We start from the raw sequence: 26428 nt of genomic DNA on the forward strand, positions 1-26428 counted from the left end.
TGTTTTTTTCTGTGGAGCGGGGGAGGGTTGTGGGGCCACGGGTAGGGCTTGGGGCAGCATCTCCCAGTGGAGACAGCGAGGCGGCGGCTCTGCCTTGGGAAGCGGCTCCGCCATCATCCGCTGGGCGGCAGCGCCACCTGGCGGCCACGGCCGGCGCCGCACCTTCCTCCTCCTCTTTTCCTACTCCTTCTCCTCCTTGATGTCGCTGGGCTCTTTGGGGAGCTGTGGAGGGGGCTGTTGGTGGCAGGAGGAGCCCGAGAGTGCTGCACATGGCAGTAAGGGCCTGGGCTGGGATTCCAGCGTTACCTGTGCGCAGGTGGAGGTGCCACTGTGAGCTCAGTAGTGCCGGGAGCACAGAGCTGAACCCCGGGAATGGTTCCTCCATTTGCTGTGGAACCTCCCTCACAAGGCCCCAAAGCCCCTGTGGAGGCTGTGTGTTCCTTCTGGTTACGGAACTAAAGCTGAAATTGGCTCGGTGTGGTCGGTGTCTGTACATAAGGACTGGTTATCACCTGGATCTCGTGTGCAGTCAGGTGTGCGGTGGATTATGTTGCCGATTAAGTGCGTCATAGTGAATAGATTTTAAATGACTCTGACTTTGAGAAGGATTTTCAAAATAGTTTTATTTTTGTGATGTTGGCCTAATCTGTCTCTTTGCCAGAGCAGTCGTGGTACTAAGTACTTATTCATGAGGTGATACTGGGGAGACACATACACACACTCTTAGTAAATATCTGGGCAGGCATCTGTTTTTCTGTGTGATTTTCTACTATTTAAGAATCTGAATTAACCAGATTACTTTCTTAAGCCCATTCTTCTGTAGACAAGTTTTATTTCTGTCTGGAAGCAGTTTAAAGGGGCCAGCTGTGGTGTCCTGCCATTTGTAAAGAAGGGTGTGGATAAATTAAAAGGAAGTGATGTCCGAGATCTGATGAACTCTTTCCTTATTTTTTACTTTATATTTCTTTCTTTTGATTTTTCCCCGTGGAGTGTTACATGCATAAAAACAGGCCCTGCAATTGATACACGTCTGGGGCAGTGGGGTGAGGATGGTTTGGTTTGGTTACCTTAGTTCCCCTCATCCCTCCCCAGTGCATCCACTCCCCAGTAGAGTTGTTCTCACCTATTGTGTGCTGCTGGGAAAGCAGATGGCCTTCCTGAGCTTCCAAAAAAATCTGGTCTCTGTAAGTCCTTAGCACCGAGGAATAATTAACACTTAAACTCCTCAAGAGGAGAGGTGTTAGTACTGCTTTCTACAAAAAATACACGGAGCACAGCCCTTGCAGCTTGTTCCTTGTTCCCAGTGAGATGCTCTTCCATCCTGCCAGGTCTGCATGTGTGAGCAGACAAGCTCTGCACTGAAACGTCAGACATCTCTTCTGTTTAAGGACCCCTCACAAATAACTGATCATTGACATTTTGAAATCTTCCTTTGCTAATCCCATGGCAGGCCCAGGGATCTTTGATGGGGCTTGCTCTCATTATGGAGGTGAGACATGCCAGCGAGGTTAACACAGCCTCTCACCCAAAGTGGTGTTTGTAAAATGCTGCAGGTACATGTGAAGTTCTTTTCTATCAAATCAAGTTGCCCTTAAATACACTTACCTGCTCACTTGTAAGAATGCAATAAAATAAGTGCTGGGGGATGGAAATAAATCTGAAGTACTTTCTTGCCCTTCTGGAAGTGTGTATTTGGTTGTTTGGTTTTCTGTTTTTAATCTTTTTGAAAAGGAGAAATTCCAAATTAAGCCAGCCTGTGGCAGTGTTTTTCAGCATTTCTTTTGCTTCTGCTGCTTTTAACGCTTAAGCCTTGGTGCTAATTGGAAAGTGGAGAAGCTCCCTATGTGCTGCTACACGCAGTAGTTAGTTTCAGATTTAATAATGTTTTAGCATTTTCACACAGCTGTTATTAAAATGAGGTGGTGATATAAATAATCATGGCTCACAGGTGCAGAATTCCTGTTTCATTGTCTCTGAAGCTTTTTTTAAGTGATGTGTTTCTATTGCCGTTTTTCAAATAGATTTATCTTCCCCATCCTCCTTTAGCATAACAGAGTTTCTATTATTTGATTCATTAAAACAAGTTTTCAGCTGGTTCTTCTTTTTATCAAGACATCTTTGCAACCCTTGTTTCCTGACCTTTCTGAGTTGCATCATGCACCTTGGGATGATTCTCATCTGACTTCTTTCCCAAACAGAGGACTTCCTCTGTCTCTTCCACCAGAGTTTAATAGATGATAGTATTTCTTTATTTTAACTTTTAAATGACATCTTAATTTTTTTTTTTTCACCTTTACTCATTTTTCAGAATAGTAAGACTTTAAAAGGAAGAATGTAAGTGAACCCAGAACTCTGGTGGTCTCATGAGCTCTCATATTTACCTCTTGGTATAAAAGGAATGGTGTCAGGAAAAATGTTAAAGTTCCAAATCCCTTTTAGAGTGCATTTTGCCTGCAGACAGCTACCCTTTCTGCTGCTGTACTGGTGGTGCTAGGTTCCAGCCTGCTCTGTCAGCTCTCCAAGGGGATTAAGGAAGTTGCCAGTAAGTGGCTGATGCCTTTAGTGATCTGCATAAGCCTGTCACAGAGTTGTTTTGAGCCAAGTCTGAATCTGAAAGACCATTTCGTTTTCTGGAAGTGCCTTCCTATGTCATTGTTACCATAAGGGACAGTAGTGGAAGGAAGGGAAAGGGAAGGTACTTTCCCAGCAATTAACCAACCTGCAAATACCCCTGTCCTGTGCAGTCAAAAGGAGGCAAACACTGACAATGGCAAGCCAGAGGTGGCTGCAGGGGAGCTGGGTCTGGCACCTCCAGCCTCTCCTCTTGAGGCCTTTGGCTCTGGGCTGCAGGTTGTGTCACATGGAGAGTGCCTTTGGTGCAATTTCGCTGCAGTGGGTACTGAGTGGCAAAAGGCTGCTCTTGTGCCTATAGTCACATCCTCTTCAGGAACCCTGGTTCCATTTGGTCCATAGTTTGGAGGATAGGTATCTGTTAAGAAAGGCAGGTGCCTCTCTTTGAAATGGAGAATGTAAACCCCCTCCCTCCAAATCATTATAATTTTGAAATTAAAGGGCTCTTAGGTAAAGATATGGGAATAGGAATAACAGTTCTTTACTAAGAAAATTAGAGTAGCAATACAGTACTACAAAGAACAAACCCCAAGCCCTGACAAAGAGTACAACCTGACACCCCATCAGGCAGGGTGTTGGTAGCAGTCCCATTAAATGGTGGCTGCATCCTCCTGCAGTGACAGATGTGGTTCAGTTGAAGCAGTGGTCCTGTAGACGGATGCAGATATGGAAAAGTCCGGTTTTCCTCTGGAATCGAGTGGAAAAAAGGGCTCCCTTGGTGTCCCAAATCTCAGTTTTTATCTTGGTAGGAAAGGCTTGGCTTCTCCCCCTGGCTGAAGCATCTCCCAGTGGGTTGATGTAATTTTATCAGTCGTACAGTGGGACTCAGTGGGCCATTAGCAGAAGATAACTCCCTGGAGGAAAGATGGGTTGTGAATAGATAAAGAACAATGCCCCACCTGGTTTTAACAGATGGCCCATTAGCAGAGAATATCTCCCATGGAGATAAGGATCACTGCCCCACCCGGTCTTAACAGATGGTGATAGAATAGATACTTTTGGTCACATTCTGTATTAAAACCCAAGACATCCATCCAGAGCAGTGCTGTTCAAATCAACTTTTGATCTTTCAGTAGTATAGGTCCTTCTTCCTTGAGAAAACTCTGTAGGGCTTGGTCCCTCATCTTTCCTGCCTTGTGCTTGCAGCACCACATAATTATGCTAATTATGATCCAGCAATTTCACATCTCACCAAGGGCATCCAGTTGCCATCCAGTTTCCAGTGGTGGTCAGAGAATCATAGTTCTGTCCAGCCTATGTTTTGGGTTTGATAGTGTGTACTTCTTTCCCTGGTCCGACCCTATTTTCTTCCCTTCTCTTTTCAGAGTCCTCTTTCCCCTGAAAGCCAGAAAAACAATAAGCCAAGAAAGCATATTTTCTGTCCAAGCACTGTATAGCTACTAAATGTTTAAATCTGTGTAATACTTACAATCTGAGTTCCCCTTTCTGTCATGTGCTCCTGTATTTTATGTGATGGACATACACAGCAGAGATTCTCGACTGCCTTAATTCTGTCTGTCTCAGCTATGGTAGCGTGGCCTTCAGCAGGAGAAACAAGGTAAATTAGGTCATGCAGAGCTCCTTATTTCTGTGACTGCTGCCTCTGTTACCACGCTGGGCTTGCCGGCTGTAGCTGAGGTATTTCTGCAGAGTGCTGGCTGACAGCACAGCTGTACCCTCTGTTTTTAGATTGAGTAGCTGTAGTAAAGGGCTTTATGATGTATGGCAGTACGCTACCCATGCTTAACAAATGATGGGAGAAATGAAATATTGCATGAGGAATGTTAAGCTGTTTGGGACGGCTGCCAGTCCACAGTCCTGGCCTGGAAAGCCTTACTTTTTAATGCACTTGAAGGAAGATGAACAGGTGGTGGTCAAGAAGATGCTGTGGAGTAGACATTGTGGCAGATCTGACTGTTGGAATGAAAGGGAAAATCTCCAGGAAGATTTACAACTGTTTGGATCTGTTTGGAGGGATTGTACAGGCAAGCTGCCACTTGCTTAAAAAAATCTGAGTCATAATTTTCCATCTCCTCTGCAAGTATTTTTGATGCATCAAAGGCAATTGTGCTTCTCTTCCTGTGCCTTAAACTAGAAGAAAAGTACCAATAGCAAAAAACCCACAACAGCCCTCGCCCAAATCCAGCCCTCTCAAATTTAATTATGTATCCTGCTGTGTTAATGGTCTTAGATCCTTTCTTTTTTCCCCATCTACCTGCACCAAACTTCACAGGCAGGGCCACACACAGAGAAATGTACAGCAGCTACAGAGCATACTGCCTAGGTTTTGGACCAGTTCTACTATATTGCTGTTAACTCTGAAATTACGGCAAAGCTGTGTTAAGAGTCAAATTGGTATCATCTGGCCTAATCACTTCCTAATTTTGCAGAGCATTCCAGGGGTTTTATATCCCATAATTTTCTTTAAGTGTATTATGAGCAGCAATGTTTAAGGCAATGCCAAATTGTACAGTTTCATTTTGGCAACCAGCCCTTTCAGCCCCTGTTTGTATTAGTTTTGTACATGTATTCCTCTGGCCCTTTATTTTACCCACAATTTTTAGGTAAGTAGTTACTATTCTTCCACCTTTTTCCAGGATCCAGACTGTAGCTGAAACAGATTTCTGTGAGATAGGAAGACATCAGGATGCTCTTGAAGCTCAGAGGGCAAAGACGGGTTGTGGCCGTGACCAGGAAGTCCAGTCCCAAGTCCCAGAAGGGGATGTGGCATCAGGATGGGGGTCAGATGCATTAGTTGCAGCCTTGCTTTGTAGAACTGGTCAGACTGGTGTCACCTGCCCTCAGCTCTAGATAAAAGACAAACTTTTTTCTCAAATAGTGAAAGCCTCAGTGAAGTCTTCACTACCCTTGGTTGATATAATATGGATGAAGGGTGAAAAAGGCACTTAGGCTGTGATAACAGGAGCTACAGCTTCACCTGCAGATAAGTACACATTGTTTTGTGGGGCTTTTTGCCAGCTGCTGGGCAGAGAATGCACTCACAGACCTCTGTGATAAATACACAGGTGAAATGACTGGTAAGTCACGACTAGTTCTTCCACTGCCCAGAATTCCTGTACCATGTATAGAATGATCAACGCCAGAAATGTCGTGTCTGCAGCCATTTTACCCACATTTGCACTTTCACTTCATTACATGCCCTGCTGTGGATACTTTTCTTCCATAAGCCCCATATCTGTGTTGCCTCTGAAGAGCTGATACCTGGGAGACAGGTCCCAGAGCATCTGCCCTAGAAGAGAGATTGTGTTTGGAGTTCCCTATAAAGCTTTTTGCACCTGATGTGCACTGGTACAAAGCTGAGGGTGATGAAAAGATACTGTGCAAGAGGATATTGGAGTAATTTGCACATGGAGCTGCTGTTTCAACCAGTTGACTTTTGAGAGGCTTGTAGCATCAGTACCCTAGATAACAACAAAGCCAAATATTCTTAAAGAAAACCTTGTAGGCAAGTAGTTGGAGACAAAAAGTTCACTGCGAACTTTCAGACTTTTTTTTCCAGTACCTAACAATGTGCACTTCACTCTGAGAGATTTTGGACCAGATACCCTTTACAGCTTAGTTTCTTGGCTTACTTTATTGATGCCTTCTCTTGATTATGCTTGAAATTCAATACCTTGCTGGCATTTGCATCTGTAGCTATGCTGGGATGGTTTCAGACTTCCCTTTTCTCTTGGAAAAAAAAAAGTGATCTTGAAGTGTGGCATAACTCTAAAGCATTTCTGCTGTGCAGATGAATTTGTAATTTTACTGAGCTAGGGAATATTTTGTAGAGAGGGGTCTTTTGTGTGCTGTACTTTTACTGTTCTCAGACTCAGATTTCACTCATTTTAAATGGTTTAGTTTCAAATGTAATCAACTAAAATTGTTGTACTTTTCTCTACTCACCTTGGTGACATTCCAGATTCTGTCTGAAGTTCAAAACTAATGCAGTATCTCTAATGATAGCATTAATAATCTAAAATAATTAATAAATCTCAACATGTGCAGTCCAGAACTGAACAAACTTTATTAAGTCTGATGGTCACCTATTCATGTTTTTTGCTGTCTGGATTGTAAGAGCTCTGTGGGTTTTGTTTTCATAAGCAGCAGGTGTCCTACTGGATGGTGCTGGAGAGATTAGTCAAATGGAGACTGAGGGAAGCATTGGAAGTGTTTGGTTTGGCTGTCCTGTCCTGTTTTTGTCCCTTGCAATATCCCCCAGTCCTGCAGGGGAAGGAGATGAACAGTGCAATGGGGCCCTTCAGCTGTTTGCACTCTCCAGGCTTGGAAGGATGATGCATTTGACAGTGAGGGTAAAAAGTAACTTGCATGTAAAGTGAAAAATCGCAGAGGGTAAAGTTAGTGAAATGAAGGAAATGGGAGTTAGAAATAAATCAGTACTTTGTTGTTCCAGGAACAAAGGGAAGCCTAAAAAAAATTCTAAAAAAATTTAAAAAAAGGAGAAAAATCAGCTGAAAAATAGCATGGTTATAAAAAATTGAATTAAAGACACCAGCCATTATTATTACTATCATTGTGGCAACAGCAATAGTACTGTTTGGGAAGTAAATGGTGTAAAAATGTTACATTTTGTTACTCTAGAGTGCCTCTTGTGCTTTAGGAATATTATTCTCCAGTTTGGAACTCCCACGAACATCATGCTACTGCAGGTCACTTCCTCCTCCCCCTCCTATTGGAAACACAAAAAGCAAAAAATCACAGATTGAAATGAGCAATTTATTGGAAATAGAAATGAGATAAAAAACCAAAGAGAAACAGTATTAATAATAAGAGGTATAAGACAAAGAAACTATTTACACTGGGGAAAAAACCCAACTAAAACCAGCAACAAACAAATACAGCACTTGTCTGGTCTCCAGGTTTCTCCCTTCTAAGTAGTGAGAAAGTGTCCCTTTCCCTTCCACCCAACAATGACCTGAGTTGGTATTGAAAAACTAGGGTCCCAGTCATGTCCCCTCCCAGATTTTGCAAAAAATTAACCCTGTCCTGGACAGTGCCTAAAAATAGTTATAATTTTTTCGTCAGATAATTGTTTTCCCACTCTGGGCCCACTCCCCCTCTTCTCCCCCTCGACCCCAAAAAAACCAGAGCAAATCAGCAGTTCTTACCTCTCTACTTGTGAGATCATGGGTTTTCATAGTCATCTTCCTTCCTCAATAAATACAGTAATTTCATGACCATAAGGTGCACCGGACTATAAGGCACACCCCCCGGGAGCCGGCACATTTTGCAACTTTGTCCATCAGATAAGGCGCACCAGACTATAAGGCGCACTTCCAGGTTCGAGGGGAAATTTTAGTCAAAAGGGTGCGCCTTATAGTCGTGAAATTACAGTACTTGATAGAAAATAAAGCGTTCCTATCAGGATGCTTTGCTTGAAATTATTTGCTATGAGTTTAAAAAGTCAGTGGGAAATCATTTTTGGAACCACTAAAGTTTAGATGTAGAAAAAGAGAATGGGGAGACAGTGAATGTAAACTGTACCAAAGGGCTGCAACTTCTGCTTGGTAAACCCATGGCCTGGGTTTATTTGGGAAGCATGTATAATGTTGCTAGAAATGTATAGCTAATTGTATGGAAGCATAAAACTACCTCCCCAACAACTAACTAGCCACAACAAAAACAAGAGAAAAAATACTCCAAAGTAATAAGAAAAAAGCAGTGTAATGCAAACCAGAAGCATCTTGCTCATGACCAGATGAAGGCAGGACTTCTCAGGGCACCTGGGACTTGCTTTCCATGTGCTCCTGGGTTGTGGTGTGGGACAGCATTACTCTTCTTTCCCCATTGTGTAGCTGAAGGGAAACCTCTGTGGGACAGGGTGTGCTGTCTGACTGACAAACCATCTGTATCAGCCAGCATCAGAGCTGTGCTGGGTTTCTGCCCTGTTAAAAACCTCAAACCTCAGCCAAAACCACTCACAGTCAATTCTAAAATTAGTTGGAGAGAAAGCAGGGATGTTAGTAGGTTGTGTGCTTTCTACCCTCAGTATCACCTTCTTACCTGCTAACCTGCCCCATCCTGTGGTGCTGAGTGCTCCAGTCTAGTGCTTGATCTTTCTCTGAATTGTTGGGGAGCTCAGGTAGGAGCCCCTCAAAACATCTAACAATGTGTAAAGCAAGAGGAGCTTTGCAGATGAGAAGCTGTATCTCCTGTCAAAACAGGATAACTTTTTCTTCCCAGTGTCTCGTTGTGGCATGTGGCCATGTGCTGTAAGAAAACCTAAGAGGGTTTGTAGGAGTTGTCTCTCACCTCATGCCCACATTGGCACCACGTGGGATTCTCTGAGTGACAAAATTGGATCAGAAAGCAAGGGACGTGGTGGACGGTGTGTGGAGTATAAAAACTTGGCTCACAGGCAGCTGAAACAAGGGGCATGCCTTGGCTAAGACAAATCCTTCTCTGAAAAACAGATACCAGGTCTCTTTGAACAGCCTGAGCTATGCTCAGAGGATAAACCTGCTGCTGAGGAGTGTTATGGGCTCACTGTTGAATGCTCCAGGAGTCCTTTCTTAAACTAAGTGTGTCTGGAATTAATATGAAGGGAAGGCTAATTTTTTGGCATATGTCTGTGAAGCAGTTACAGTGTGTGGATACTGGGCTTATTCAGGGTTTTGCTTTGCTGTGCTGATAGAGCAAAGGGGAGGAGTAACTCATGCTTTCTGCCTCCTCATGAAAAAGATGGATTTTTATTGTTTTGATAGTCAATGTTTTTGTCCATACAGGTTTTATAGTCCAAGTGGTGTTTTGCCTCTTCCCTTGACATTTATTCTTCAAGCTGCAAATACGTGTTACCTTTTTATTTCTGTTAATCATGAGGTTTTTTGCATGTAAGTGTATCTGATTGTTGTTGATAGACTCCAGTGCTTAGGATGACATAGTTCTTCTGGAGCTTGAACTCTTAGAGAGGCTGCAGACTTTGGCCTGTCACCCTTCTGTCTTCCCTCAGCCATGTGGGGAAACTCTTTGTCTTTATTTTCTGGTGGGCTCCCTTTCTGTGGCAGTTCTCTGAACTCTTTTTGACTTACCTGTGTTTGGAGATCTGCACAGATATTCTGGGGGCATGGGCTGTTTTTGTTGAACCTTCCTTTCACAGAATAAAAGACCTGCTTTTCTGCTGCAAAACTGCTTTTTGCCTTTTTTCCCCTGCTGGGTCCCATTGTATTATGCTTACTGTGGGCTTCTGCATAGTGCCCTTTATTATGTCCTGTGTCTATTTCTATTGATAAATTTTTGATATATGTTTTTTATATATTTTGTATATTCAAAACCCAATGTGACCAGCATGGCCATTGTGTCTTCTTCAGAAGGGTAGTTTTATTTTTGTTTTTATAATGTGTGCTTGTATTTCTGAAAGCTAAGCTGAAGTACTTCATCTAGTACACTCATGTTTAACTTGCCGTCTATTGTAACATCAGTTATTTTCAACATTGCTTCTTCCCAGATTTTGCCTTCCCACTGCATGGATGTTTTTGGATCATTTCCCTTCACTTGTCTTAGCCTCCTTTTCTTCCCCAGAATGAATCTCATTTGATTATTTTCAGACTGCATTTCTATTCTCTCAGAGTCCCTGTGCATTATTTCCTTGTCCCCATTATTTTTGCAGCTCCTCCAAATGTGATATTTCCTGGAGATTTAAGTGAGCATGCTGTCTAGAATCTCTTCTGGAACATTAAAGAAAATACCAAGTGAAATAGGACCTAATACAGGTCTTTGCAATATTGCACCTTCTTCCCTTGTTATCCTTTGCTTTTATCATGATTTATTTCCAGTCAGTTTTCAAATCAAGCCACAGTATTCATCTCAAAGTGCAAATCACTATCAAATGTTTACTGAAAATCAAACACACCACATCTGCTCCTTTCCCTTAGACTCCTAGTGCTGTAACACTAGCCAGAAAAGGGGCCAATTTCTAGCCAGTTCTGCTCTTCTGAATAGAAATCACGATTTCATTGTCCTCAGCCTTGTAGCCTGGTTTACTTTATAGGAAGCCTCATGAATCAAAACAGCTGTGCAGCCCATGCTGAAATTCAGTTTTGTGGAGAAACAGTGCTGGGAAGAAAACAAGCAGAATTTATGCATGTGGAGAAAGTGAGAAGAGGGGTATATGTGTGTGGGGAGAAGGGGAGTTGCTTTTATCTGTGTGTGAGTAACTGGGTGATGGCATTAGGTGTATTTCTGAGGAACTGCTCAAATCCCTGAATATTCTTGTGCTTCTAGACCATGCTTTTTATATAGTCAAGTGTTTTGCACTCTCCTACTTTGCTTTCCCTTTTCCTGTGATGCTGTTGATTCTTGAAGCTGCAGCCAAACTGAAGTCCTGAGATGGCATCAGCAGCCATCTCCTAGCTAGGCACCTTGGAAAATTCCTCTGCTTTAGCTATTGCCCAGGTATCTGTGATACAGAAAAACTGAAACGCTTTTTCTGCAGTAAAAGGACCTTTCTCACTCTAAAGTACAACAGATAAAAACAGCTGTTTGGGGTAAGAAACAAAGGAATTGAAACAAAATATAAGGAGATGATGGAGACTGTGGAATAACTCTTTCAATGAGGAGTATGAGTTATAGTCCCTGGAGATCAAGCAGAAAGCATCTCATTCATGGCTTTTTGCTTTGACCTGACCATAATAAAATTTCAGAAGTTTCTGGTGGCAGTAATGCCTGCAGTGGTCTGGTTAGAACAATATTTTATACCAGTGATTTAAAAGGATTATTAGTACCCCTTTTCAGCTGGGGCAAGTAGCTGGGAGCAGGCAGAAATAAATTTAATCTATTTTTCTAAAAAGAATTTACCTATATTTTTTACCTGTATTTTTAAGTATGGTAAGTATGCTTACCATCTTCTCTTGCTCTTGCCTGCATCCCCTCTTGTACCTGGCTTTTGTTACCTCCTCACTGCCCAGCCTGGACCACCTGCCATGATGGGAAGGATGGCATGAGGCAGTCTAAGTGTTGAGATCTGTAGTTTTGGATCCCTACAGAGGGCAGGATGGGACTAGGGAAGAGCATAGGCTGAGCTTTGTGCTGATAAAGAAGTCTGAGTTGGCCTGAAGGTGAAAATTTTTTCTGTCTGAATCTTGGGAAGTAGGGGTAGGGATGTGGGGATTTTTTGTTTGTTTGAAGTTTTGTTTGTTTGTTCTTTTGTTGTTGTTTTGTCTTTTTTTTAAGTACAACTTGAGCAATTAGCACAAATACTGCTATTGAGCCTCCTGATCTAAGCTTTAAAATTACTCCTAGTAAGTTCATTACTGTTCTTGTGAGGCATCAGAGGAATTGGTGTTAGAAGCTTATGGTTGTGTTTTGTAATAGTCTTACAAATTTTCATCTAATGCACTGCCAGCATTGGGGAAACTGCAGGCCTATAACCTCAGAAATGCCTTCATCATTTTTCTGCTCTGTGCTACAGTTTCCACCTGAAAAAAATCCCTTTTTCATAGGTGGATGCACTAGGAAATAGGGCAAAAAGGGCTGCACCTGCCTCAAAATTTGCAGTCCCAGGCTTTATGGGGGCACATGGGACTGTGGGCTGTCTCTCTGCTTTCTCCACCTCCTCCTCTCCCCAAGTACAGACCTAAATTGAATAGTCCAGACCTAAAGACCAAGCCTAGATCTTACATATGCCATCTCTCACAGTGTGACCTTGTCGTTCTTGCTGAAGCAGCTTGGTACATAGATTTTGACCAAGTAAGAAAGTATGTAGGAATGTCTGTGGTACACAGAGCAAACTGGCAGTTGCAGGTTTCTGCTGATGCCCCTCTGCATCACAGCTGCACCGGTGGACCAAGAGCCTCCCAGCTCTGTAGTCCCTGAAATGGGGCTGGCAGTGGTCTCCCACTTCCCTCCTCTGCCCAGTACAGCCAGCAGGTTGGGTCTCTCTCCAGTGAGTACTGCTGCAACCAAAGGATTTGTTTTTGCTTTGCTTTATTATTTACTACAATGATCAAAGCAGCTACTCCTTGTGATCATAAAGAGAAGCCTTAAAATCTTATTTAAGAGCACAAGTATTTTGGGCTTTGACAGATATGCTTTGAAAACAACACAGATGTGCAGTGTCAGATTTCACTGCTGCATGCAGTGTCTTTGTTTCAAATTGTAAATTTGGCTAGTAGTGCTGGGCATGTGCTTTCCCAAAACCTTGTCGCCTGCAACACGGGAAAAACAAGTTTCTGGGTTGTGAGGATTTTTCCCCCTGGAATACCAGGGAGTTGGAAAGGAAAATGATCTTAGCAGAGTGAGCATTCAGCCCTGCGAGGCTGCAAACCTATGGGTTATTTTTAACCTAATTACCTCGAATTAAACAAAAGCTTAAGAATGTTTTTGCTTGAATTGAAGGTGAGGCTAAGTAGACTTTATGTGCAGAGCAGTTCCAGTGATCAGTGTGGTTCTTCCATTGCGCCGTGCAGAATAATGCCTGTGGCACTGCCCTGCGCTAACGAACAGTGCTTGGTTTTCCGAAGGGCTGGCTTTTCTGAGCTGATGTGAGAGGATATGCAGCTCTAGAGCAGCTCACTCCTTTCCCCTTCTCACCCCTCCTCTGGATGCAGTGATCACTTTGGACTGGTGACGTTTTAGATGGAGCACGGTCTCCTTACACTTGCCTGGCAGTGGCTCATTAACCGCGTGTTAATTGAAACTGAAAGTTTGTCAGATGATTCAATTCAGTTACATGCTAAATGGATTCAGTGCAGTAAGCATTACTGCTGTGATGAAAATCTCTGTGGAATTGATCTGTGAACTGATTTAAAGGGATTCATTGGCTTCATCAGTGGCTCTCAGAGGTCAGCATGGGGAGAGCAGGCAGATGTAGTCACGCTCCTAGCAAAACAAATCCTACTCTTCTCTTTCACCCTAAATAGTTTTAATTACTGGCCAGTATGTTCCCTTTCCAGGACATGTGTTAGGTGGATAAATTTACTCTGGAGACCTGAGAAGTGGAAAAGCAAATGAGGAAAATTAAAAGTGTGTTTGAATTTTGTAATCTGAATAGCTGAGATATTGAATTCTTATCTTCCTATGGATTGAACAGTCACAAAATTTTCTTGAAGTTTGACTCAAACATGAACATATGTTACCAAAAAAAAAAAAAAAATTAAAGAAACCAAAGGAAAAATACCTGCTTTAAACTAAAGGATAGAAAATTCAAAATTTACACCCTCTATAACTCATCTTTTATACTTTACCACTGCAAAACTCCCCCTTAAGTGGGCAATTTATTCTGTATGCTGTACCTGCTTATATGGTTGGTTTCCATGTGAAGCCAATTTTTATTGCTGAGTTATAAACCCTTTGAAAATAGGGGCTTGTAATGGAAGCGCTGACAGACCTTTAACTAGGTCAATTTTATCTGGCTCCATTATCTTTGCTTTTGTTAAAGCATTAAATGGTTGCAGATTTGTTTTAGTTTTCTCACAGTCCCAGAATTTTAACATGGGTATGTTATTGAATTGTTTTTTCCTTCAAAATGTCATGAACATGCAGTATTAGAGAGTTTATCCAGATCCCTGCAGTCACCTTTAAAAGTAAATTGAACTGTTGTGTCTTATTTCAAGATTTTCTTGCTCATGCAGTACATTTGGTCTGTAGCACATCATTACCATAGTAATACCAAAGTTTCCTTTTTCTCTTGCTATCATATTCTAATCTTGAGTTCTGCTTTGTCTTTTGGGCTCCTTTCTGTGTAAAATTACAATGATGGTTTTTTTATTTGTCCCATTCAGATGGAAAGCCATACCACTGCAACTTCCCTGAAGAGGAAACCCCAATGATAACATCTCAGTTGGATGAACTCCCAAAGCTCGGAGGCCACAACGCCAGAGAAAATGAGGCCAGGGAATCTAAACCAGAGATTCCTGCTCTGGTGTCTGCGCTGGAGAGTGTCATCAAGGAACCCTTTTCAAAATACCAAGGCTCTGCAGACATAAAGATGCCAGTATTTCATCACAGCCAAGGGCTTCCTTGCTCCAGTCATATTGCTAGCTTTGCTTCGAGTATGGGCCAGACATCTTCAGACATGGTCATGGACTTGAAAACGACACTTGAAGTGCAGGCTAGTCGTGCTAGAGAAAATTTGCTAGACTTGCACAGGGAGCATCCTCTGATACAAAAAGGTGCTGAAGCTCTAGAGGTAGCTCCACTCGATCTGAGTGAAAAATCAACAAGGGATACTTCATGCAATAAATATCTGAATACATCCTTGCAGGCTGCTTTAATTGTCTACCCATGTCCTTTCTGCAGTCACAAGACCTACTACCCTGAAGTCCTGTGGATGCACAAAAGAATTTTGCACAAAATCAGCTGTAACTCCATGGTACCCCCGTGGGTTCAACAGAACGGATTCAAGAGTATTAAAAACAACCTGGTCTTTCTGGCGAGGAGTGGGCGCACTGGCCCCCCTCCTGTGCTCGGTGGTAAGGAATGCCAGCCTTTGCCCATTGCCAGATTTACACGTACTCAAGTGCCAAGTGCGTTGCCAGGTTCCAAACCCAGCTCTCTTTCTGTCGGGATGGCCACAAAGTGTGGGAGTACGCATCCCCCAAAGGACGGTCACGGCCACTGTGGTTCACGCGCGCCAGCTCTGGATGGGTACAGACAGCCCAAGTTAAACCATTCCCAGGAGCAATACAGCATGGCAGCACAACACAAAAGCAAATATGAAGCAAATTCCAAACTTATGCAAATGGGAACCTATGGCAGAAGCATAACACCTACTCAGACAGTTATATCCAGGCCTAGCACGCAGCCCACCAACAGTAAGCAAGTGGAAAAGTACGTGGTTCCCCAAGGGAATACTGGTTTTGCCTCTCCAGGTAAGCACTGTGCATCCGACTCTGTGAAGGCCAAGTACACCCCCCCGCTGCAGTACCATCCTCTGTGCAAAAGTGAGCAGTACCCTAAACTCGAAGAGCCGTCGGTGCCTCTGAGGGAGCCTCTCGTGAAGGCTGGAAATGAGATGAGGACATTGGCAAACTGCACAGCGGGAGCACGAGCCAGTCCAGTGCTGCAGCCTCAGCCTGGCGCCGTGGGAGTTCCTCCGGCCTTACACTCCAGCAAACAGGATCTGGGATCAGATGGGCATGAGAAACATTTGGACATTTTAAATATCTTTAAAACATACATTCCAAAGGACCTTGCTTCACTGTACCAAACCTGTGGTGCCAACAGCCCTGTCCTAGATCATACAGGTAAGATTTTCACAAGCCCTTTCATAGCTGAGGATGTAGCTTGTTTGTCTTTGTTCAGAGCCATGACATGCTGTTTCCCAGTTTTTTCCTTCTCTGCTTTTAACAGTTAGGTTTACAAGTTTGCTGTTTTTATCATTGCTAGATAGGCTTGAATAGGTTTGTTTACTTCTCTCTTAACATTGCAGCGTCCCCCCTTGTGCACTGTGTGACATTTCTGTCACAGGTTAAATGTATCTGGTTCCACCTGGAGTACTGCTGTTCCTTTGTCCTCTTGCTTCAAGCAGGCTAGAGTTACACAGATGTGCTGTCACAGGAAGATCCCCCCTGATATGCTGGTGCTGGCACACATCATCATCTTTTTGCTTCAGGCAAAATAAACATCCTCCGGGGCTTATCTGTGATGTTATTTTGGAGATTTTGTTCAATTTTGTCTGCAAACAAGTCTTCCAACACAGAGGGATAATCACTTGTCAGTGTCCTTTGTCTTTCTTGACAAAAGTCTTAAGATCTTCCTTGTCCATATCAAAGGCCACTAGGTATTTTTCAAATGAGTCTTTTGATCTGTTTGTATGCTTATAATTAAAAAGAAGTAGAGCTGAACATGTGCCTGCCCATTCACATAAGCAGAAAAATCAGTTTTGCAAATAGCCAGTTTAAAAGTTTGGCGACTAAAAAGTTCAACGGCCATATAAATAAAAATACACCTATGTATTTGCATTTTAAACCATACTCTTCTCATGATCTACCAGAATTGGTTTGTCTCAGTGGAAACTGAAAATCACACTGGTTGATTACACATGAGATATGTGTATGTCTGTGAGGGACGAGAATTGGAGCCATAGTCTCACCTCTCACCACTTGTTAACCATACTGTTTTTTATACCCTTCTTCTCTTCGTAGAAGCCATGCAAATCAATTCCACATGAAAAGTGCACACATTCCAGGCTGGTGTTCCAGTGTCTTCACTTGACATAATATGCTCTGTTTTGTCAAAAGCGTGTCTGAAATGGAGCTTTTGCAAGTGGTACAGAATCCAGGACACTTGGAAGCCGGTAGTCGTAAGGCCAGCGGCAGTCTAGTGCCCAGAAGGTTTGTGCAAGTGGAGGCAAGAAAGGAACCCGGAGTGTTAGGTCAGGTCTTGATGGAAGGGCCTTTTGGAGCAGACAGGAGGACAGAATCTGCCTGACACAGTCTCCATGAGTGAGTTGTACCTTTCAGCCACCTCATTGTCAGTTCTGCTCAGTCACTTCGAAGCTGGTGCTGTGTAGGGGCTTGTTATTTATTGAGAAGATCATTTTGCAGGAGCTTATGGCCTGTGGGATGATTGCAGCCAGCATCAGGCTCCTGGTTTTGTTAAGGAAGCAGAGGAAGACATGCTTAGTTTCTAAAACTAAGTGTTCCTTAGAGCTTTTTGGCCAGCCAGCTTTGCTTTTGCAGTCCCAATGGATTGTTGACTAAAGTTTCTCCCAGCTCACTTCCTGCTCTAATTGTTCCATCCCCAACTTGGGATACCCTCATTGGGTGCCCTCCTTGATGTTATTTAATAGTACATTGTGTCAGCCCTCTCAGAGAAATCTTACTGTTCTGGTGAGCTCACAGCCATGTTAGAAGGGATAAGAGAAATACAGTAAAAGCTAGGAAATAGAAGATGACTTGCGAAGGCAAGGATGAGAAAATTCATTATGACTTTTGGAACAAAGTAAGATAGGGGCAGGGTTTCTAAAGAGGTCTCTATTACCTGCTTTTTAAAAGAGGGATTTTATTGCCAAAATGTTTTTGCTGGGCAGTGTTTTCTAGAGACACTTTAACTGGAAGTTATTTAGTGCCCTTCTCTGCTTTGAAACCTCTTCTTTCATTCCAAGTGTTTTATAGCAATCAAGTTTTCAGAATTTGAAACCTCTTTTTTTTTTAATATAGCTTGTCTTTGTTTTATATACAACTTCCAGGTTGCTGATGTTTCTCCAAACCAATTGGCATGATGGCTGTTTTTCATAGCACTCAAATAAAAAGCTGCTTCAGGCAAAAGGAACGAGTTCCTACCAACTGCAGATAGAGGAGGGTAATTGAACTTCATCTGAAATAACATATGGCTCTAGATAGGCTGAGTCCTCTGAGTCAGTATGCATCATCCCATTTAGCCTTAATACTGTAATGTGAATATGGCATTTGTGACATAAAGGACATCCAAAAATCCTGCTTAGGTATAGTATTTGTCATGTTTTTTCCCCTCAGTTGAGTATTCTCAATAGACTTTCCTTGGGGTTTTTTGGTATATGATGTCATCTTGGATCACACTAGATTATTTTAGTGTGTGGTAGTACAGTGTTCGAGTTCCTTTCGAGTGGCTGCATTTGTTTTTGGGATCCTTTCTTTGACGTTTGTTTTTGTTCCAGTGTGTCCTTGGAAGAGAGTTGTTGTGTACACTGTTGGGATACAGCTGCAAACATGGAGCTTGCTGTGCTTATGCTAGGTTTATTTCACATTGCCCAGTCTTCCCAAATGCCTGTAGAGAGAATCTTACTGTTACATTTAATAGAGGTTACTTTTTTATCTGTGCCATTTATATATTAGGAAAGGGTGGGTTATGGCAACAGATGCACTCTTTTTGGGGGGCTCCTTTGAGACCAGCTTTGAGCATGGATTGCAAAGGAACTCCCATTCACATAGTGGTGTTCATTTACCTTAATTTGTGGACACCTGTAGTCATCCACCCCCTTTTGTTCACCTAGAGGATAACCTGAGTGATGACTCATAGGGGTGTTGCCTTGTGGCAGCCACAGCTCAAAGCTCTGAACTATCAAAAACCTTATGGTGCTACATGGGAAGTGCAACAATGGCAAATACTCCTGGAAGCAATCCGTTTTTTCCACCTGCTTTTTGAAGAACTCCATAAAGTGAGTGCTAGGGAGGAGTTAGGTGCAAGTCTTAAGCCACTCACCCTTGTTGTTTATACGCTGGTTTACCAACAGCATCCTCAACCTTCCCTCATGGGTGGGAGCGATGCTTCCATGGAGGCTGTTGGATCAGGTTGGTGATGGCTGCTGAGATAAGTGTATTCCCCTTCAGCAGAAGGAAACCTGGGTTATAGAGGGATTAAATGTCATTCCAGAGGTGTCAGAAACATGACCTGAGGAACCCAGCTCTCCTGAGCCTTACAAAGCTACTCTGCCAGTCCCTGCCTGTCCAGCAGTCAGCATGGCACGCCTGCAAAGCTTTGCTTTCCAGCTGGCACCTCCAGTTCTGGGCAGTGAGGGGTAAATGCTCGTAACAGCTCAGAAATCCTGCTTTAATCTTGACTGCCTTACAAGGCAACCCTGTCCCGTTACAGTTCAGTAAGGTTCTCATTAATATTTAGAACACTTATGTGATTTTTTAGATTTTATTTTTTGGGCATCTTTTTCTTAGGGTTTTTTGTTTGTTTGTTTGTTTGTGTGTGTATACCTGATCTAGATTTTTCCCCAAATCACGATCTTGTATTTGACTGTCAGAAACTTAATTTTGTGAGCGAGTGTTCAGGTGCATTGTGCAGACTGTGCTGCCATCTGCAGGAGGTGCTATTATAAAAGGAGAAAACGATCTGTGAGTGGGGTGGTTTTTTGAAGTTTTTTTTGCAGCAAGACATTTCTTTGCAGTATATGGTCTGGTGAAAACCATCCTAGGGTGCTTGGTGTCATATGAGCAGAGTAGATGACAGATGTCTTCTTCTCCATTCATTTTCAGATATAGCATCCATATTTTGGATGAATCTTGTGACACCCTGCAGTTGATCTTTCAGTTGTGTGGAGGTTTTTTGTTGCCACTGTTTTGGTCAAAATTTTACTTTTTAAATGCTGTAACTGGGGAGGGGGGGATATGAAAGAGAAGCTGAAACTTCACTTCTGTTGACATCCCTCTCAGAATTTCTTTAAAAGCCAAAGTATTCCAGTGACAAATGGAAACATCAACTCTTTTCTTCCAAAGAGGATGTTTTACCAAAATAGAAAAGATGATGTTCAAACATTTTTTTTTCAATAATAAAAAAGCCCAATAAAAGTCAAATGTGTCTTTTTTGATCAGCAGCAAAAAGACAAAGACCAGCCCTTTAAGTCAGATGCTGTAAACTGACCTTTGGAGAAAAAGGAGAGGTTTGAGCGGTTTTCCACAAATGCTAATGGCCTAGAAAACATGTTTACCCAGGGCTGGGGGAAGGCTGCTGTGCTGCTACCAGCTCAAAATGTCCGGAATGACACTTTCATTCACAGATGTCTTTCGTCTGTGCCTCAGAGGTCCGGGGTCAAAGCAGCACCGGCAGGCAGGTAGGCAGGGGCGAAAGGTTTGATCAGTCTGCGATGGCTCCGCTCGCTCTGCATTTGTCTCTGAGGTATTGCCGCCTGGGGGGGACAGTCGGGCTCTGGTCCTACTCACTTCCTATTATCCATGTGACTTGTCTCCGCCACGCTGGAGTCACTTTGATTTGCCTGATGTACTGCTTGACAAAGCTGGGTGATGGCTGAGAAGTGGATCCAGCTGCTCTGAAAAGCGCACACCTGACATGCCAGTCCTGGTGCGGGCACATCATGGGGAGCATTTTTTAATTCAATGTAATTTATGCATTCTTGCAGTCCTGTGTGTGCCTGGCCTGTCAGCCAGTGCCTAGATGAAGGCTGACAGTTGTCATCCAGGGCCTGAAGGTAGCCTCACATAATGACACATTAGACATACTAATGATGTTTTCTTCTGGCATAATGTTTTCTTCTCAACTTTCCTCTCTCCTCTCCCCCCCCACCCCCCCTCCCTCCTCCCTCCCTCTCTCCTGACTACAGGGATGCTCAGGACACAAACACGCCAAGGAGACTGTGTCTGCAGAGAATGTGGAAAATGCTTTACCCAACCCAGCCACCTCAGGACTCATCAGAGGTCCCACACAGGTATCTTTCCTCACTTGCTCTTGTTTCCTCCCTTTCCCACTCGCCTGCTTTCAGATTCAGCTAACAAAATGCCAAGAATTGCATTTCACATACCGTGTTAAGCTAAGTAATTCCAGTACCTAAATCTAATAGACAGGTTTTTTATTTTTATGACTATTGCTCTTGTTCTCCAAATATTGCTTACCTGATCCCTGCCCGAACTCCATAAAATTGCATTGCATTTAAGATAAGTCTGTTTGCAAATGTTTTATTTTAATTAGAGAGTAGGGTACTCAGAAATGAATATGCTAATGAATTCTGTTGCCACCAGCACAAATTGAAATCAAAGTACCCCTTTCAGCATAACATAAGGCTTTGTTTTGCCTCATCGTTGCTGTTGACAGGAACATTTTTGTGGGAAATGAGGTTTTTCCTCAGACTGGTCAGCCCTAAAATGGGAAATCCCTAGCAGCCTTTTTTAACCTGACATGGTCTGTGTTTGAGGCTGGAGGAGGCTGAAGCTACCAGTGTCATGAGCCCTCCTAAGCATTGCATGAGACAGAGTAGCAGGTTCCTCCTCAGAAGTGTGAATGATGCATACATAAGCCAGTCTGATGCAAAATGACAGAAGCCAAATGGTAAGTAATGCAAGAAGAGGGTCCCTTTACACATACACTGATAATTAATGTTGTCAGTGATTGCTTTCTTCAGCGCTGAAGTCTGAATTAAAAAGGGCAGTGGCCCTAGGCTGCCATTAGCACACTCTCTTACAGTAAGTGTTACGGTAAATTGGTATTTTCCGGCCACAGGCTAGTAGCTGGTGTCTTTTTTTGAACGTGGTTAATCTGTAATGGTCTCAAATAATGTACACACACTAACGAAGCTTGAATGTTCATCTGTTAACAAGCCCCCTTGTTCCCACAGTGGTATTTGAGTCTAATGGACTCCGAGGTACTGAAGTTCACACCACCTCCGCAGATGCCCCAAAACAAGTATGTTTTACAATTAATTGGGTGTTTGGTTTTTAATGTGGTAGCTGGGAAAAAAATTGCAGAGTGATACTCATCACTAAAGCACTGACTGTTTTATGACATTTATAAATAATAATGGTATTGCTTAATTTTTAGCTCTTAAATTTTTTAAGCATTTTATCAGAATTTATTATATAGAGAGTGTCAGTTAATTGTAAGGCAGGTAGTTAGTGTTTAAATAAACATGTTACTGGCTTACTGGGGACTGATGGGATAGGTAACTCTGAAATATGCACTGACATGTAATAGTGAGATAGTACATAAAGAATTCCTGGAAATTTGCTTTTGCAATTAACACCTTTTCTGCTGCAACAAGACAGCTAACATTTAGTTTGTATTTTTCTGAAGAGTATTTATACCCTGATATCCAGTATCTGGCCTTTGAAAAGCTCTCATACACCAGTTTCCATGGACTCTGTTAGTGTGCTTTCCTGTTTCTAGTATATAGTTTCCAGTCTTAACACTTCTCAGAGCTCTGAATTATACATGACAAGGATGTTACATAGAAAATCATTAAACTGAATTTGTTTTGTGTATCTTAACTTCGTTGGAGACTAATGTTGTAGCCTGGGCCTTCCCTTTCCATTTGCAGCTTTGTTTCAGAGCACACCTTCTCAGGGGCACTTCTCTTCCATTGTGGAACGGCCTTCAGCATCACTTTTCCTTTCATCCTCATTTTTAGTTTAATTTTCACTATAGCAGCCCCTGTCCTCCTGTGTGGTACCAAGCTATTGCAGATGTTTCCAGTCATGCTTAGAGGATGCATTTCCATGCTACTCCCGACATTATGAAGTTTAGGAATTGTTTCCTACTTGCTCAGTAAACATGCTCACTGGGCACCACCATACTGCCTAGTTCACATGTCTTCATAAAAATTCTTGGCATCTTCTCTGTGCCCTTCTATCTTTCTGGCCTGAAGGCTGTATGGAGAACTCAGACTCTGTCAGTGGAGCATCTGAATTGACACCAAGCCATAGGAGTGGCCAACAATTCCCATAAAGTTTCCAAGATGGCGTAGCACTTCAGTTGTTGTTGTTGTGGGCAATGTTTGCTTTGCTTTTGTGGGACAGTAGCTACAAAGTTATCCTGCAGTGTCCCCCTTATAATGCTTATCTGATAAAATTGTACAAGGACTCATCTCTGAATAACAGAGACACAGACACAGTCATTGTGACAGAGTGAAATACTGCAGCTCTGCCAACTCGCTCAGCTAGTCTTTGGTTCTCATCAGTTTAGTAACACAGATTTAGTAAACCTAAGCATCTTCTAAAATGCTCTTTCATCTTTTCATGCTCGTGGTTTTCTCTCATGTGTAGTTGAGATCACATTCTGAAGGCATCTGGGCTTTCTTCTAGAAGACAATATAAGGTCAAAGTTGGAAATACATTTCCAAAAAATTCTGGAATGGCCTATCTATCCAAAAGGAAAAGTGGCAGCTCAGACCACATCTGGACTCTTTTTGTAATTTGGCTTATATTACTGCACAATAAAATGACTCATAATCTTGTCTTTGTGAACTGTTGTCATGCCAGAACTTATTGACTAACTTCTTCCATGGCAAAGGTAGTTTACTCTCTCTATCTGTCAGTCTGCCTTGGAAGCATTGATTAAATTCCAGCATCTCTCAGCACAGCAGAACGCTGAGTAGGGGCTGGCTTCTTGAATAGCTTCATCTCGTACCAGTCAGTATTTCTTCCACAGAAGATGCGGTGTGATCACTTCTGCAGGAGATCATTCCCTTTCTTTTGTCTTGTTTGCTCCTCAGTCCCAGCCTTTGTCTCAATTTGTCAGCGTCTGTGTCGGGTGGGATTATTCAGTTGTCTGCTGTTTTGCTGGCTCTCGTTGCAGGCAGGCACTGTGCTGCCCCAGAAGGCTCCACCTGCACAGTCCCTGGGTGTTACAGGGTGTGCTGAGTGCTCTCATCTCCACAGGCAGCTGTAGGGCCTTCAGAAGCGCAGAAATGAGCTCTCAGTGAGAACGGTGCCTGCAGCATTCCGTTAACATTACCATTTCCCACTTTAAACGTTGTCACTGCATGTCTTCATTTCATTTCTTAATTGGGGACAGATCTGTTCATGAGAGTTTATGGTGTAAAGTCAGTTCAAGTTACAGAAGTGCCGTGCACATGCTCCGAGCAAGAAACAATGGTTACCTATGTGGTAGTTTGAGGAGGAAAGAGGGGTTTTTTTGATGTCAAGTGGAAATGATTCACTTTACATAATGTTTCCACCTCACAGGTAAAATATCTTCCCCTGAGTAGTCTGCTAAAGAGTAAAAATATTAACATTAGTATTTCACGGTTCCCCCATTCCCTTCTCTAGTCAGCCAGAAGATCATCTCTAAAGGTTTCCTTTAGGAAACAATGTTGGGTAGGGCTTTTAAAATCCCCCAGCACTGTAGCTTACAATAGTGCTACATTGAATAGCAATTTTATCACAGAATAATTCTAATTCTGCATGTTAAAAATAGGCTCTACAGCCAGGATTTTTCAAAAATCGAAACCAGCTAAATCTATATTTAGGTGTCTAAATAAGAATCCTGTTTTAGGGTAGTGAACCACCAACAGGAGGTGCAAGTGTTCAGCATTCCTGAAAAGGAGGTCGCCTATAGGAGTGTGTAAAAAAGATCAAACACACAGAGTTTTCCTGCTATTAGCACTGGGCTGTGTTTCACACTTTTTTATCAGTGCCAATGGAATATAAGTAAAATGTTGGAAATAAGATGTTAATTCATAACATTATTTATTGTGGTTTCTTATTTCTACCTGAATGCTTTAAAAAAACCCAACAAAATGACATTTTTACATAAAATTAATTTCCCATGAACTTAGGAATATTTCCTGCTCTTCGTCTAAAGGACAAAAAATGCTCATTACATACTTCAAGTCAATACAATCTGTGCTAAGTCATGTAGATTCTCTTGAAAAGCTGCCATATTAAACATATTGAATATTCTGAATATTTTTAAAAATGCTAAATATCCCAGTATGTACATAATTAAACTTGCTTATCCTCAATGAATATGTATCTTAATTTGGAATACTCTTAAGCAACATCCAGAGACATGATTTAGCAGGCATGAATTCAGGGAGCACACTCCAATTGCATGTACATGGCAAGACAAAAGCTGGCTCCCCTTCAGAAGGGGCCCTTGCAAGCACGTGTGTCTCAAAGCAAGGCTCTCCTAAAGCATGGGGTCATTTCAGAGGCACTGCCTGATGCTGCAGCCAGAAGCCCAATTCCCAGTGGTACAGGAGTCAGTCTGGAGCCTGCTTTTTCACCGTGGTGACAGCAGTGGTAGCAGTTTCTAACATGTACGCTGTGTGTTTGACTTCTCCCTCTGCGTTTTTAAAGCCGTATAAAAAGCTCAGCCCACTTCAGGAATACAGTTTATGCTCTACCAGTGTCAATTGATATGCTCTAAAGATTTTAAGGGACAAGAAATTGGGTGTTCAAAAAGCATGTTTTCATGGTTAGCAATGAAGGAGAGCTCTCTCTAATTAAGTGTATATATGCATGAACCGTATTTGCAGCACTGGAGCCAGAGACATCAAGTTCTCCATCCTCTGTGTGAGTGAAACAAGGAAAATCCCTAAAACTCCAGCCTTTGTCCTCTGTAGAAAAACAGCCTTTTATTTACAGAAAATCAGCCCAGGGAAAAAACCCAAACAGTTGGTATCCTGAAGTCTCTGGCTGAAGCTTTCCCCATACCAGAAGGCAGTGATGGGCCTTTTTTGTGAAACAGCTCTGGACATCACAGTTTTTGGGCCTCATTCACAGAAAAGACAGGTGTGCAGTAGGTTGTGACAAGACTGTGTGACAAGGGTACTGTGTGACCCTTCATTAAGGGGTCCATTAACCTTTATTTTCTCCACTGTAAGTATTTTAAAATATTTATTGCAGTATTCAGTACTTGAAATAGCATAAATGTGAATAGCTTGAACTTGGGGGATAGCAAGATTGGAAAGAACCATCAAGAAAACACTATATACATGTCTATATGTGTGTGTTGTAAAGGAGCTTGGGGGAAAAGCTGGGGACATCTGTTACCTGTAATGTTTTTATAGTCCAGTAACACTATACCTCTGTTTGTCATAAAGCAATTTTACAGAGAAGGGGAGGATCCAAAAAAACATAACCCAGATTAAAAAGTTATTTAAACTATTGGTTTAAATAGTTTGGCTGGTTTGGGTTTTCTTGCACTCAAAATTCTAGTACTGTCTGTTAGAAGTCCTGTTTATGACATTTGTTCATATGTAATGTCTTGTCCCAGTTCCTTACAGAGTTTCTTCCAAAGATCATGATTAATAGTTCAGTCCTCATTATTGCAAATGTTATTTTTAAATAGTTATTCTGAGAACAAGAATTCCATTAATCAAAATAATAGATAATGAACAAATAAATGGCAACCTAATTTGTCTCGTTCATACATATGGAGATTATAATGCAAACAATCAAGGAACCATGGAGGCTGCTGTACTGGCATCTGAGTAATATGCATGTACTGTATGTCTGTTACTTTATGAGCATTAGAGACAGGATTAGGAGCTGTAGTTCTTGTCCCAAGACTTGTCCCTTGCTAGTAAACTGCAGTGGTATCTGTGCTCCTTGCAGTTTACTTCAATGTCATGCAGTGATCTGTCTCCAGCATATTAACATGGACACAAACTGGGTTTTCC

The 26428-nt window shown here is 42.4% G+C and overlaps 1 protein-coding gene across 2 annotated transcripts in view; it reads left to right on the forward strand.

Annotated features, from left to right (window-relative positions):
* The window catches only part of ZNF516 (zinc finger protein 516), a 101057-nt gene that overhangs the window by 69971 nt on the left and 4658 nt on the right, over window positions 1-26428 (forward strand). Inside the window, exons 3-5 of one of the 2 annotated variants that reach the window (XM_033074505.1) lie at window positions 14370-15833; window positions 20636-20740; window positions 21644-21711. In XM_033074505.1, coding sequence (XP_032930396.1) covers window positions 14370-15833; window positions 20636-20740; window positions 21644-21711 — 1637 coding nt within the window. The remainder of the gene's footprint in view (window positions 1-14369; window positions 15834-20635; window positions 20741-21643; window positions 21712-26428) is intronic. The other variant, XM_033074496.1, reaches the window with a different exon arrangement.

Source organism: Catharus ustulatus, chromosome 1, assembly GCF_009819885.2.
Source record: "Catharus ustulatus isolate bCatUst1 chromosome 1, bCatUst1.pri.v2, whole genome shotgun sequence".
NCBI classification, from domain to species: domain Eukaryota; kingdom Metazoa; phylum Chordata; class Aves; order Passeriformes; family Turdidae; genus Catharus; species Catharus ustulatus.